Source organism: Colias philodice, chromosome 11 (genome assembly GCF_061535455.1).
Source record: "Colias philodice isolate Cphi_HAF_F1 chromosome 11, ilColPhil1 Martin Lab GWU primary, whole genome shotgun sequence".
In the NCBI taxonomy this organism is placed as follows: domain Eukaryota; kingdom Metazoa; phylum Arthropoda; class Insecta; order Lepidoptera; family Pieridae; genus Colias; species Colias philodice.
This window is the reverse complement of record NC_143096.1, coordinates 7,300,962-7,317,116: the sequence shown is the minus strand read 5'-3', so window position 1 is coordinate 7,317,116 and position 16,155 is coordinate 7,300,962. Positions and strand designations below refer to the sequence as shown.

At 31.6% G+C, this 16,155-nt stretch overlaps 1 protein-coding gene across 3 annotated transcripts in view; it reads left to right on the top strand.

Moving 5' to 3' along the window:
• The window catches only part of dnc (phosphodiesterase dunce), a 264,431-nt gene that overhangs the window by 48,190 nt on the left and 200,086 nt on the right, over positions 1–16,155 (top strand). Inside the window, exon 2 of one of the 3 annotated variants that reach the window (XM_089700927.1) lies at positions 1,609–2,044. The exons of the other annotated variants lie outside the window; for them this stretch is intronic. Within the exon in view, the coding sequence (XP_089557053.1) occupies positions 1,956–2,044 (89 nt within the window). The 5' untranslated portion in view covers positions 1,609–1,955. The remainder of the gene's footprint in view (positions 1–1,608; positions 2,045–16,155) is intronic. 3 annotated transcript variants of the gene reach the window in all.

Below are 16,155 nucleotides of genomic sequence, written 5' to 3'. Positions count from 1 at the left end.
AAAATAAATTATTCATACAAAACTTTCATTAGAGAATTACCTTTGATGTAGCAGTTGAGAAAATATAATACATGTGCATTGTGCGTCATACTATAGGACTAGATATTAAACAACATAATTTAATATGATACTCATATTTTGACCGGTGCTGCCCACTTTCAACTAATATTGAAGTAAAAACTATGAAATAATAATCCTAGAAATACATTTTATTACACTACGTTCTAATTTAGCCCAGTCCCTGGAGACAACGTCGATTTTCGGCTTCGTTATTTCGTAAGTTACGCCACGCGAGGCCTATAATATTTTTTCAATCTAACTGAGCCAAGATACAACGAGTATTGGTTTATTTCAGCTAAACATTTTTAACTTCTTATATCTAAGAAATAGAAGAATAAAAGCATAAAATCTTGTGCCGTTACGTAGAGAATAGGTCGGACGCATTTCGTATTAAACATATAGACCATCTACTGTTCAGAATAATACGCGTGTAATCGTTTTAACATGAATGTGCTTTTCATGAGTTCCACTATTACTTTTAATTTGTTAGTGCTCAATCGCTGTTCCCATTTATTTACTCAATCGAATAGCTACACCCGGACCATTCAATCAAAGCGGATTAACTTTGGGAACAAGTCTTAACAGTAACCATTGGTAACTAATGGGAAATAAAATTAAAATAGGTATAGTAAACATGTTTAGGTTTCTGTTCAATGTTCATTAATGCTTAATTGATCCGATGAGCTTTGTGAACCATTTGAATTAAGGCAAATTTAATAATTACACGACCAAAATCCGTATTGAAATTATATTATTACAAGTGTTTAGCTTGCATGATTACTCTAATTAAATCCGCCTACTATGCGGTAATTTCATATTATGTTCGATGTACGTTAACTCAATAACATTAAAAGCTAAACCTACACGATGTTGAACCATATCAATTTGATATTTCTATATTTAGCAGTGATTCTTATGTGTATTATGAGATAAAAAAGTTTATAGGTTGTCTGAGTATTTATTTTCATGATACCTAACAAAATATTAAAATTAAAAGTAAATATGGAATTGTGAATGTTTAAAAAACCAAGAATAGGCGGTAAATAATGAATTCAGAGCTATGTCTGAAATCGATGAATAGAGATGTTAATAATATTACTTTTGTTAGATAATAATTAATTACTTTGTAGTATCTTATGATATATCAAATACTAAATTTAAATTTGATATGCATATGCAGCGAAATCACAATTTTTTTGTAATATATTCAAAAATAAGTAATTGTTATGCTGAGAACAGGCTGTTTTTTTGTATTCCGACCGTAACTAGTTAGTTATATTTCAGAAAGGTGGAAATTATTCATTACGTATTCGACTACAGAAAGACTGCCGTCGAATACATAATTCTGAAACAATTCTTAAAACGTATAGCTAAAAGCTCTCAGAATTGTAACAGATTTAATTTATCATTTGTTTTGCCTACAGTCGCGGTTTAATTTAAATACTATAAAAACATGTGGTTGAGTAAAATGTTCGCCTATAAGTATATTTTTTTTATCATAATCATATACATACGTATAAGATTAATGTTTTTTTAATTAATTCACAGTTGCTCCCGAGCCTATAATAAGCTCTCCACGCCCGCTTGGACAGCAATCCCCTTTACCTGGTATAGAAGAAGAGGACGATTCCGATTGGCCTCTAGAAGACGCTACAGACGCGACCCTAACCCCTTCCTACAAGAGTACACGGAGTAGCACTGACACTGCCTATACGTCATCGCGAAGTTCCGGGAAGAAGAGAGGTTTCGGAAGTCCATCGTCAGTTAAGATATGCGTGTCGGCGGCGGCTAGAAAGTCGAATAAGGCCCGCAAGCGTGGCTCCGGCACGGTCAGTGCGTCGCCCTCCGGCCAATCGGGGGACGAGGCGCCTCCGCCGCAGCCAGCGACCGTCAGGATGCAGGCCGAACAAGGCAGCATTGGAGAACTACAAAAATATCATGGACGATACCTCAAGAGTCGAAGACACACACTCGCCAATGTCCGGTAAGTTTTTTATACGTCCTAGCTATATAAATATATGGCTACAAAACTTAATCTACTGAGACAGTTTTATACAGCAATAAAAGTAGGCCACAGCGCATTAAATAAAAGTCGTAGTTAATGCGTGGTATAAAAGCTCTTAAACAATTCTTACGTCTTTAAGCATAATGACAGTAATTAGAAGGGTAATGATTATATGCTTCGAGAAAATAATACATATTTTATGCCTAGATTGTCTCGTTTATACGTGAATATTTGAAATATACCTATTTTACTGTCTCTGTTCTGATTTACAAACTTTAAAACATGCACATTAAAAAAAATTAGTTCGTGAACCGCTTCAGGTAGTCTCTATCAATTATTTTTGACGTTAACGTTTAAAAAAGTACACGGTATAAAAACGAACGTGTTTAATTAATATTTATCAATTATTTAAAACATAATATGCAAATTAAAACCTTCCTTAGGAAACCTTGAACGATAAATTCAATACATTTGAGTTTATAATTAATATCGAGTAGTACCAAATGGTTAATTAGGGGTAAAACTAACTAGGTATGTGGACTTAGATATTACGCCAAGCTCCAAAATGCGGGTGTATGATTTTGTCATACTGTTTTGAATGTTTTGCAGTATAAAAGAGTATGCAAGTTTGTTCGTGTATAAAATTGTGCTATTCTTTTATTTCGTTTGTTTTAATAACTTCGCTTTTGTTATACTCATGCGTCAGAATGTGGGTTGGTTTAACTGACAACAATATAGTTAAGAATGTGCCATTAGCATAAGGTTTTGTTTTTATAAGTTTCATTTATTATTTCTCGCTGTGTAGGTGAAAATATTCACCTAATTCCAATGTGATTTCAATGCATTAATATATTTATTTAATATTTACTGTACCTACAGTCATATACCTAGTGGTATATTAGATATGTAGTGTGGTTATAATGTATGCAAACATTATTCGATCTCTTATTATAAATATTTTTCTTCATAATCTATTGCAAATAATTTATTTTTGTTTTTGTACAAAACGTTAAATTCAAAACGGATAAAGTGTAGATTAAATCTTAACACACAATAATATAGAGCACAATGTAACGATCGTTTAAATTATGTTTTAGCATATGTAACATTTATGTTAATCCATAACTTCTATATTAATTCCACAAAGATTACTGCTAAAATCCACCTAAAACATTTATTTATTTAAGTAAGCTTCATTTAGAATTTCTTGGGTCTTATTACATAGAAATTAGCTCTCTGCTTAGCTTATCCGCTTAACCAGTTCGTATCACAGAGTTGTCAAGAAATTTTCTCCGTGCTCTTATCAAATCACGTAAATTTTCTTCAATTTTTCATGTGAATATTTTCGATAAACTTGAATGCATCAATCATGGCGCCCATTCATGTAATTCACAAGAAATGTATTTATTTTAAAATGCGATCGCTGATTGGATTGAAAGATATGAAGAGAAAGCAAGAATCAATATAATGTTCACAGTCTTCACGTAATAAAATAAGAATTCACTGCAATTCAACCAAGGAGAATATCTACCACGGTACCTACAAAAGGTAATCCTCCTTAGTACGGACGGCGCCCACTCTAAGCCAAAAGAAGCCTTAAGTAATTATAAAACGCAAAAGTTAAATCCCACTAGTCATAAATGATTATGAGTGATAGCTCTTTAAAATTATTCGTGTCGTATCAACAACTTTGAGAACTTAGGTGATAGGAATTTGTTTTCTTTGCTAACAAAAGCGTGAGACGTGAGCTACATGTCGTAAAAGGCTTAACTGAGTTTATGGTTCACTATTACTAACACATAAATCCAGTGTATTAGTATAAAATTTGTAATATTTTATTAACCTTCTACGAAGGAACGAACAAAAATATTTTAAAAACGTTCATCATTATTGATGTTAGACATAAATTACCAAGATAAATTAATGGTATCTAACTGTTTTAATATTTACTTCTGTGTGGTTAAGTAAAGCACAAAATTATTATTTTTTGACTTGCTTTGGTAAATGTTACTGTAAAACCAAATACTATTTCCTTAATCATCGGCTCTGAACATACAAGCGAAAATACTACCTACTTTCTTGAAGTTTAAAAACGCGGTGAGGTAAAAAGTTTAAAAATTTTCTATAGACCGCGCTAACAGCAGTAGGAAATGTGTTAATAATTTACACAATTTCTTACCATTAGCTTCGAAGAGAACAACTCGGGCAAACTTTGCGGCCTGGCTCCAACTGTCCCTTAGTCACAAACAACTTTTTCAATTTAAAATAGTTCTGTTCTCAATCTGCTCCTTAATGTCATTTAGAGTCCCGAGTAATTACAGAAATTCCGAGCAATTCTGTTTAGGAGTCCCTAAAATGACAATTTAGTTCGCACATTAGCAGTAAAATTGGAATGTCTAAGCTAATGTGTTTACCGTGTAGAAATACGTGTAATATGAAACTTGCAACTCCCGAGCGCTAAATAGCATAATGGAAGCGCTCGTCGAAATAGATTTTAATATATTATTACTACTTACCATAAAATAGAAATGAAAATTGAAAATATTTACCAAATACATTATTCAGATTTAGTTGGATAAGATTATTAGTGAAACATCCACCAAATATTCTTTTAAGGATATGTATTATCAAGGTTTTATGCCTTATAATATACATTTTTGGTTAAAATGTAATGTTCAACTAATGAATGGAAAATTTTCCCTTTTATGAATTACGTAAACATGAAACAATACCAGGAGGAACCCACGCATTTCTGACACTATTTAACACGACAAGATCAGTAGGTACGAGCCTCATGACATTATGGAACAATATGTGTCATTTAGTGATAGTGGAGAACCGGAACAAACGATTTCTGTATCGTGATTGAAAAAAAAATATCGTTATAAAACTTCTAGTCTGACGGATATAGTCCCCTCAAAGCTAATCAACTTAATATTAATGTGATTGGATTTTTATTTGCATTGCGACTGTAGTTTTAAAAAATTATTTCTATTCACCAAAAATTTAATTGGAATATTTACGCTTCTGTAAAAATCGCTTGATAAAAAAGAATTAATCACAACTTGTAAATTGCCTAAATTAAGGGTTGGTAGCTAACTACACCGGAGACCGACCTCTTTGTACCCTTATTCTTTTAATTCTTATAAATTATTTGAAAAGGGAAGGCTTTTAGTTTTAAAGTACGAGAAAGTTTTAATACGGAGGCTGTGTGATTTTTTTTTAATATAAATGGTTTGCAAAACGAACGAAAAAAACGTCACATAAATAATTAATATATTCAGAATATTTTAAAAAGCTCAATTACGAATTATAAATTCATTAGTTGGAGTATAAAGTAACATGCAAAAATATTGCAGTTTTCAAAGAAGGCTTTGGCACCGAGGCTTTGATTTATTTAAAAACCCTGTATTACTTAAGCTCATGAGGTAAATGATGTGCTGGTAAATAAAAACTTGCGTTGAGAAATTTTATGTAGATTTTTACTTAGGTTAGAAAGATTATTTCTCCCACCAGTTTTTATTGTACTTTACTGTCATAATGTGTACATTATCTCCTATATCAGTTTGAAAATAACTATCTATATCCCATGAAAAGAACTTTAAGTTTAACAAGGTTTTACTTTAAATGCACAAGTGAGAAAAAAAATATTATTGTTGTCTGATTGTTGTGATATAAATGAATCCGTATGAAAAGCCACTTTCAGCACGCGAATTCTTGGTAAAAATGTTCGATGTACGATATGAAATTGTGATTTAGTTTTGTGTATTCGAATTTTTCGGACTTGCACATTGAATAGATTGGAAAGCGATCTTTTGTGAGAATGCTTTATGTAGTTCTCGTTATCGATAAATAAAAATTCACAAGAACCAATACGGGGAGCTTAATTTATAGCTTTTTTTATTTTGCTTTGAGAAAATTTAGTACGGAATAATATAACGTATATTCATAGTAAAATATTTGTAAATAATAATATTCATGTTTCAATTAAACGTTGATAGCAGGTACTTCGTCTTCTACCCGTATAAATTATTTAAAACAGAGTAAATACGCGAGCTAGAACCACAGAATAATAACGAGGCTTTAAATACCAACGTAAACAAAATACAAATACCAAAAATTCGGAGTAAATAACTGCGGCTTGTGAACCAGCGTAGCTTACAAAGCTCTAAGCAGGTTCTATTCACACAGACAGCTTTTGTTGTAGCGTGTATGCGTAGCCTATTCACGGTATACATAATACACATATATATGATACATATTGCGATGATTAATCACCGTCGACACGGGGAAATGTAGGTTTGATTGAAAGGTAAAAGGTGTCTGAATAGAGGTAATAGTATAGGTAATCAATTTATCGAACTTTGCTATTATACTAAGTTAACAATGAATTTAGTAGCTACGATGAGGGTGGGCTGTCGTCTTTGTTTTTATACTAAACATGCATTTTTATATTTTTCGGTGTTACTTAGTAAGAATAAATCAAAATATGTAGGTATTTTTTTTATAGGACATTATTACACAAATTGGGAAGAACCTTATTTAAGATAATAAATCTCTTTCTCCGTTGGATATTTGAAATAAAATCTAAAATCGTGATAATGGCCTCTTCACACTACGTAATATCCCTCAACCACTTCTACAATCGTCACTAACAAAACGTACCCAATAGTCCAGAAATCTATAAACTCTATCAATTGTTATCACTCAAGCCAAAGCTACTATAACAAAAGAAGAATTATTTTCCTTCAACGTAGCGTTGTACTAATAAATCAATCCATTAGACCACGAGCAAGCAATATCTCTAGAAAACAAAGCTATTACCGTTCTGTTATGCCTTAATTCAGTTATATTTTTTTATTATAAATATAGTAAGTATAAATTTACGTTCACGTACATTTGTACGTGTAAATGTGTGAAGTAAATTTCAATTTATTTGAAGACTAAATCCTGCAAGATAGCCTATAACTTGGCCCTATAAATACTTTGAGTTCTTACTTTGTAGCAAAGTACTGCGAAACTGCGATAAAAGATTCTTATCAATCAGTCGTTTTCTTTAACAGGATTTGTTGAGCGTTATGGAGGAAACAAATGTTACAAATAAAACGGTTGAATTCTGCCGAAATTATCTCATTCCGCAAGTTTATCACATGCTGGTCGCGGAAGAATTCCAACAAATACCCGCGGCCCCATCATTAAAGCGGCTCGACGGAACACAGTGGGGTTTTAGTCGGTAAGAATCCGACATAACCCACGGCTCCTTCCCCGGGGGCCGTGGGTATCTTTGGAAGATTTCCCCACTATAAAAAAAAAAAAAAAAAAAAAGTTTATCACATGCTGGCGGCCCTTGCCGGAGGGTTGTAATATTCAATTTAAATCATACATACCTCTATGTTATAGGCATGAGACATGTTACATAATGCAATTGAGAAAGGTTTTAGATATATTTTATACATGGCATAACACGTATTACAAGTACCTATTCAAAATTGCGTACCTATTACTGAGGATACTTGAGGATTGAAAATATCGTTGAAAATTTTAATTTGAATTAAATCTTATTGATAAGTCTCTTGAATTAATTCATGTGTAAATTTAAAATATTATATTTACTATAACACGAAAGTACAATTAAAAATTAAAATAAAGTTTTAAAGTATAATTAAAAACTATTAAAACACTTTTAATTACAAACTAAATATTTTATTGTTCGATACTTCTTATTTGTTCTCGTAATACTTTCGTAATCGAATATTTTAATAAATTAAAAAAAAAATATGTCATATATTTTCATACAAATGACAAGTGTTAATCAGTGACAAACCTATAAAAAAGACCTACAAACTCGCATTTTTTTCCTGTGAATTTTCTCAGTGATTTTCTTTGTTTTCGAACATTGTTTAATCGACTTTTTACCGCCCACACTTCTAATTTGTTATCAACTCTCGAAGATATTTGTGTAGAAACAGAACACATTTAAATATATGCCAACCGTTTGTTATTTTTACCTCATTCCCCCTTTTAGTTACAATCCATACTAATATTATAAATGCGAAAGTAACTCTGTCTGTCTGTCTGTTACTCAATCACGCCTAAACTACTGAACCAAGTTGCATGAAATTTGGTATGGAGATATTTTGATACCCGAGAAAGGACATAGGCTACCTTTTATTGCGAAATATGTACCACGGGCGAAGCCGGGGCGGGCCAATAGTAAGATATATTTTATTGTCTTGTTCATCTCATCAATCATGTTTCCAATGATTTAATGTTTCAAGATCTCATCTCGTTCATAAAGTTTTATACGTAACTAATTACAACATTTGAAACAATTAATTGGAATGAGCAGAAGTTCAGTTAAATTAGAACGATTATTAATTTATACATGAAAATTATGTTTCTCAAGAAGAAAGCAATCAATGTTTAAAAAAATATGCATTTTCAACTGGAATGTGAATTTAGGAGTTTAAAAATATGGCTTGTTTGTATAAGTTTTCACAAAATTCCTTCATTCACTCTGTATGGTAATGCCATAATATTGTTACAGTATAATGAATATGATTTAATTTCTAGAGCTTCTTGTTTCGTCCCTGTGTACCTACTGGCAAAGATAAAACAATCACGTACACACAAACGTGATTGCAAGACTGAGAGGTAGAACTGTGGTAGCACAGACAGGCTTGCATGTTATGTTTGTACGCTCATAAAAACATTAGGATATGAATAATTCATCTTGTATGATAAATTTACCAAATGAAAGATTAATTTGTCTTTTTTACAGTTTCTAGCAGTTCTTACCTGAAAGGAAAATATCTATCGATTCGCCTAATTAACATCGGACTGCGGCACAGCAAAGCGCGGCTGCATTCTAGTTAATTAACTGTAAATTTACCTTTTATTTTTATTAGAATAAGGCGCTATTGTGCTTGTCCGTAGAACAAAATAAAATAAATAAATATTGCAGTTAAATGACGCCGCAGCCGGCGCCTGAGGTGTATATAACGCGATAGCGATTTCAATATTTGAACACACCTTTATACCTTTTATTGTGTTAACAAGAGACTTTCACAAACATGTAAATATTTTTAAATTTGATAATCATTCTTTGAAATCCTTTTTATGTTTATTTTGAGGTATTACTGAATTGTAAAACGACCTATTAAAATGATACATAGAAATATTTTTTTTAAATATCAAAAATATAGATGAAAAAATTTAAGGGTTTATTTAAGGATGGGTCACGTAACTAGACCTACTCAGGTTCTCTTGATATTGAAATTTTTTTAATGCTAAATTATTTCCTAGATTACTATCCCTTGATCCTCTATCTATCAGATCCTCTGTCATTTTAACTGACAAATAAGCTAAACAGAGCTAAAAAACCCAGAAGCTGTGAAACCGAATATACTTATCGGCATTATAAGATTTAATTAATTAATTTACATTGGTTAAGATTCAAAATAACAGGATTATAGTTAGTACTTAGTATTAGTTCTAGTTTCGTTATGCTAGTATTATATGTTTCTACTGCTGCGGGCAAATTTTGTAAAATTGTTCTTGCCTTCCTTTAATGAATAGACATTTCCTATTGTAACAGCATAATGAAATATTATTAAAGTCTGGTCGTGACATAATTCAAAGTTCTACCCATGGTAAATTATTATCTCATCTGTGTTTGAGTGACATAAAGACAATGTACAGCGTTAACCAGTGATCCATTAAATTTGATCGAAAAATTTGCCGATTCTTGATAATATTCAAAATTATTGTATGGACGATGAATATAATTGAATGTTTATATCGATTGATTTGGAACAGCGTTAATACCGTAGATTAGAAAATGGTGAAATTACATAGAAATACATTTCGAACCGGGTTTAAATAATTTCTATGCATTTAGAAGATTGGGAACCGATTCTAAAAGAAGACTTGTTGAATGAATAAATATTTTAGTTCGCATTTTAAAACAGTGTATAGTATATGAAGTAAATGTTTTACTGGGATTATTTCTCATCCCAATAAATGTGCAGGTCTTTAGGGAGATCCGTGGCAAACTCTAAGTTTGAGAGAAAATATCTGTGCTGAGATACTTGGCAAAGTTTTATACGGTCGTTGATTAGAAATCTTAGCATCATTTTATTTTGTAGGTGATATATACGTTTTACGTTTTTTCTGATGAAATGTCATGATAAGCAAATAAAAAAAAATTTTAATATTGCACCAAACTCTATATTAGATATTAGTTACTCTTCTATTTTTTTACTAATTGTTTTAAAAAGTGATAAATATTAATAGACGACATATTTTACAGCGTAGCGTAGCGTACAAAACATAAAGAGTAGATATGAGTAGCAGAATAGCCGTAACAAAAAGGAATTTATTAGACTCTTTGGGATATAATATAGTACCATAATTGTAAGATAAATTTTGTCAGATGAGAGAGATTTCGTGTAAAATAACCATAAAATTGTGACCATTCTTGCAAACGTTATGGAGTTTCATAATGAACTTAACGACGCCTGTGCTATACTTCTATCAAGGTATGTTATAAATTGGAAATGTGCGTCAGAGTATCAAGCACACAATATTTTCTACTTACGATATTTCTGATATAGAGATAAAATATATTATTGATTTTAACATTGTTTCTTTATGAGAACAATATCTGAACTGTGATTTTATTCTTTGTTGCTAAGATAGCATATAGAGCTATTATGTTGTTGGGGACGCATGCCTAATACAGCGCTTGAACTTTTGCAAATTCACAAAGTCCTTTGTTCGCAGCTTGTTACTTCGCAGCAGTATTTTAATCCAAGGATAATAGCAAGATAGACGAAATTTCGAAAAAATATAATTGAGGATTAGGGTTGAGGATGTATCCCATTTTGAATATAACATTTTGATGCAGCATTTTGGAAGTATACTTAAAATACAGATAATGATTCGGTCGTCTGATAGTTATTTTCTTGAATTATATTAAATTTGTTTGTTATTTAAATATGTATACACACAACCATAGCGTATTGCCTATTGGCACAGAATACTTAATAGTAGCTAAATGCTATTGCTATACTTTTTTTATTATCATGACATAATTCGATGTTTACGTTTTCTTCCCTTGTAATTGATGCTACACACGATATATCTCATAGTACTTCTGGCAAAATTAATGTTTACTCGATTGATGTAAGCGTCGTCGTTATGTGTACCTACTAATATAGATTGTGTACGTAACACTCGAATCGCATAGAGTTAATGCAAATGCGGTTTATATTTCCTGAACATCTTGGTTATATATACAGCTTCTTTTAATTTCAATTATTCAGCAGCATACGAACATTTCAAAACTATACATTTAAAAGTGTTATATTGTGACGCAAGCAAGCATATTTTTGAAAAAAAAAAAGATTTTTTTACATCGACTTGTGACTAAACTGATCAAAATGTTCGAAACATTTCACATCACTACTTTTATAGGTATATATTTTTTTTTAATTCACAGCAATGATGCTTAAAAAAAACTGTGTATGTATATAAAATTGACTGCCCAACTGATCAGAAAATACGATATCCCTCTGGGATACCAGCATCCAACAGGATTTATCTAGGTTTTATATTTGCAAGATCGAGTTCACGCTGATCTCGACAAATATGTTACATAAACTATCCTTACACTTCGTATTAATAAAAAATATGTAAGTGAGTTGGTTCGTTTGTTTTTCTTTCACGTCACAACGGAGAAATTGTATAGTCCTTTTCTGTGTACGTAGATAGTTGGGAGGTTAGAAAGTGATATATTAGCATAAAGGGTACTTTTTACCTCATTGAATCGTCTAATTCCCACGGGAATTTTCTTTGACCTTGCGTCGTGCCAAGCCACGTGCAACAGCTGGTTTGTTTATAATGTTAATAAATAAAGAAGGTTTTAAAGAAATAAAGTATCTGTTTGTGGTCGTAAATTCATTTTACGCCCAATTAGCATTCGGAGTTCGTCGCATTTCCAGACGGATCCGTGAATTTAAATATAAACTCAGGCTCTTAGTATTTTTGCATTAAACCTTCTAGATGTGCTTTTGAATCATATTACTTACATAACAATTTCGTATCTTCGGTGGGGAAGCTCAGATGCCGTAAGCAGTTGATTGTATCTAAATATATACAAGTTAAAGACTATAATGGATTAAAACTCTAGTAATTCATATTAAACAGGTCTAATTAATTTATCCAGATACATGTTTCGAACACCTTTTCGATAGAGAGCGTGGTCTCGTGCAGAATGACGTTTGTTTTCAACTATCAATTACAGGTATTTTATAATACTCTTGTTAAAACTAATGAGAAAATTCTGAAGAAGAGCTTGTTCTATCGAAAATTATTGTGCACCTGTTTCATTGTCATTCAACATTGTTATTTAATTGGTATAACTTGATGAGCTCACTCTTTAATGGGAAAAGGGAGCGAACAAATATAGAAGTCACTGGTAGTTTGACAGCATAAAACGTAATAGTTTGAGCAGTTTGTTCTAGATATTACCACCTAGAAATCAGATACGAACTATGGACGAATAAAATCGATTAATTTTGTACTAGAATATGTAAGGTACTAATTGCGACCTGATTCAGTTCATTATTTTCCGCATTGATTCAGTGAAGTGAATTTAAAAATAGCGATGAAATAATTGTGTGTTCTGTGTCTGTCTTTGTTTTGTTCTCATTTCGTTGTAGGTTTGATGTTTATTTTGAAGTCTATAAAAGTGGGATTGCTGATTTTCTTACGTAACATTTTATTTGATAATGGTTTTATAGACATGATTGTGAGTTATAAAAGTTATAAAAAAATATGACAGAATTGAAACAGAAATAACGATGCCTATTTTCTCTTTGTTACATGGAAATTATGTAATGAAGTATGAATTGTTTTGTTTTTGTTCTCATCATAATATGTCTATTGATTGCTTTCTAAGATTGCCTCAAGTTCAACATTAAACATTTCGTTCTATGAAATGTTTACAACATTGATCAAGTGCAATTCAATCTATTTTATTACTTCTCTGCAGAAAGACTATAAAATCATGATTGTGGAATTAAAATTTAACAATTTCAAGAAATGTCCTTTTATCAATTAAATTATAAATACATAGAAGTATAGTAACACCCTCTCAATATCAGGCGAGCTGTTAAAGTAAATGTTCCGTAATGTAAATCGGACATAAAATAGACGTAATCACAATAAAAGCCAGATAATTAATCTCATTGCTTCAGTATACGCCGCAATAAATAATGTAGAATCCAGTGTAAATACACGTATAACTGGAGTGGGGCAAATCGAACAAGCAACAAACGACTGATCGTTACGTCAATTGCTAAATTGTTTTGTGTACGATCTTCTGATGTCTGATTCTATTTGCGTTTGTTATTAATTAAATAAAGTAATGCAAACTCGAATTATTTACATTGTTTTGCTATAAACAATACATTAGTTTTATAACATAAATTAACGTAGAGAAATAAATGCTACTCGTGTAGATGGAATGAAAGAGGTTAATAAAGTAGAAGCCGTTGACGTTAACACACTAAGTAATTGGGTTAAGTGAAACATAATTACGTTGATATTTTGGGGCATGAATGGGAACCCATACGTGTTTTACACGGAGACTTCTAATAAAAGTCTTCGTATTCCTTTGAGGTGGATTTACGACATACTAACGTCTAGCCCCACTATTCTAGCAGCTTTTCTCCATAAACATGGGCAACGTCAAATAAAATGCCTGACAAAGGAGACTTGTACACGTAACGCAAATATATAACGACGAAGCGTATCGCCTCCGAGATAGAGCGTTGAATACTCCCGGAGGAGGCTATCGTTATTGCAAATGATAAATGAATCAAACAAAGGTTTGAAAGCAGATGTATTAGATAGTTTATTGGCTTAAGTCCAACCTTTGCGCGAATTAGAGTAAATGTCCGTTCGCATTTAATCAATGAGCTGAAAATTGAGGACGTTGCAACATCTCATCTGAAATTACATTTGTTGGCTCGCTCATTCTTTGCGGTAACAGGTCACTGTCTTCATTGAGTAATATTTAATTTGTTAGCTTGTAAAACAGATTGGATTTAATGAATCAGTGCTAGGCTTAGCTACGATATTGTCTCTATGCGATAACTTTAGATGAATATTGACGTCAAAATGTTCCCGGCGTCTGGGTCAATGTCGGATATCAAAGTCAATTAGATGTATATTGTATGTTATAGTTATAGTAGTATAATCTAGTTGAGTTGTAGCATATCATAAACTAAATTATGGTTTTATGTAAAAGCAAAAATACAAGGGCGTATTTGTTTCAATGTGTAGCTATAGAATGCTTTGTCATTCATGACTGTTATGAAATTTAATTATAATCTTGTTCTCAAATTTATGGGCAATATTTTTTTGTAAACTGAAAAAATTTTATTCCCTCTCTCTTTTATTCCACTATATTATATCCAGTTAATCACACAATTTAGTAACTGAAGTTATAAAACAAGGGAATTGACTCAAATGAATTAGTTTTATACGCTCCGCAATGTTTATGAACGGTTTATCTAACTTTTATAAATCGTATTATGCTAGAACTGAGATACTTTACTGAAATATATTTTATATAGTTCCAGAATAGCGTCTCCAAAGTCATTAAATACAGTGTTTTATCGAACTCCAAGCGATGAATGAGAAGGATCAACATCCATAGAAACGTCATCGATCTGAAAATAATTTTCAAATTCCTTTACAATGTACAGGTTGGGAAGGGATCGTTGTATATTTATTTCTTTTGTTCACCTTTTCATCTGTTACGCTGCTTTCATTGATAAAAAAGTTGTTATTGTTGGAGTATTTCTTTTTTTTCACTTTATACATAGATAGCTCTAGTTTGGAAATAGAAGTAATAATGCGAATTGGTTTTATTTAATTATGATAATAATATTTATGTCTAAATATAATTCATAATCAATTTGTGTCTGTTTGTTTGGTCTTGAAATAAAAATTATAAATTGTATCAAAAATAGAAAGAAACCACTTTGTTGCTATAGTGGTTCATAGTGTATCGAATCCTTTCAAAAATTTTTGTCCTGTCCGTATTGACGATTTTCCAATTTTATGGTTCCGTTGGTTGCTTCCGCTAAAGTCAAACATTTATTGCCTCCATTCGTCCTGGACGGTTTCATATCCGGTATATATGGATTGCACTTTCATCATACTTTTAGGGGTCAATAAAAGGGTTTTTAAATTATTATCACGACATTTTTCAAGAGAAAGAACTTGCCTTTAAGTAAATCGTTTTTTTTTTGTTTTCCTTTCTACGTAATTAAAATATTTTTTGCTTCTTTCATGTTTACAATAATACAATATACAACCATTCTTCACAATAAGCTGGATAAACATAACCTGAACGAATTGAATCTTTATTTAAGAGCCAAAAGTAAACCATCATTAAAAATAGACATTACCATATAGAAAACCAAAATTACCCGCATGGTTTTTATAAACCGCATAACAAAACGCCGCCTGTTAAATAGTCAAGCCTGACAATCTATGTAGGCAACTGCCATGTAATATCTGTATGGTGAACAACATTGTCACTCCGCAAATTGGATTGACATTCTCAAAGAAACGTGTTAAATCTATGTAACAATATCCGATATCTTTCCACGGTCCAGGCTTTTCCTCGTCTATGAATTTGTGTACAATAGTTATTCGGTTTGCATAACTTTACATATTTTATACGTTGTTGACCGACACTTTGTTGTTCAGTATTTATTGTTTAAAATTTAGACTAATGTGTTTTCAAAAATTGATTTTAATATTTTATATATCCACATCAAAGATTTTAAATTTTTATAAATTACTAGCTGTGCCCCGCGGTTTCACCCGCATTGCTCCTCTCCTGTTGGTCTTAGGGTGATGATATATAACCTATAACCTTCCTCGATAAATGGGCTATCTAACACCGAAAAAATTTTTCAAATCGGACCAGTACTTCCTGAGATTAGCGCGTTCAAACAAACAAACAAACAAACTCTTCAGCTTTATATATTAGTATAGATTGTTTATCC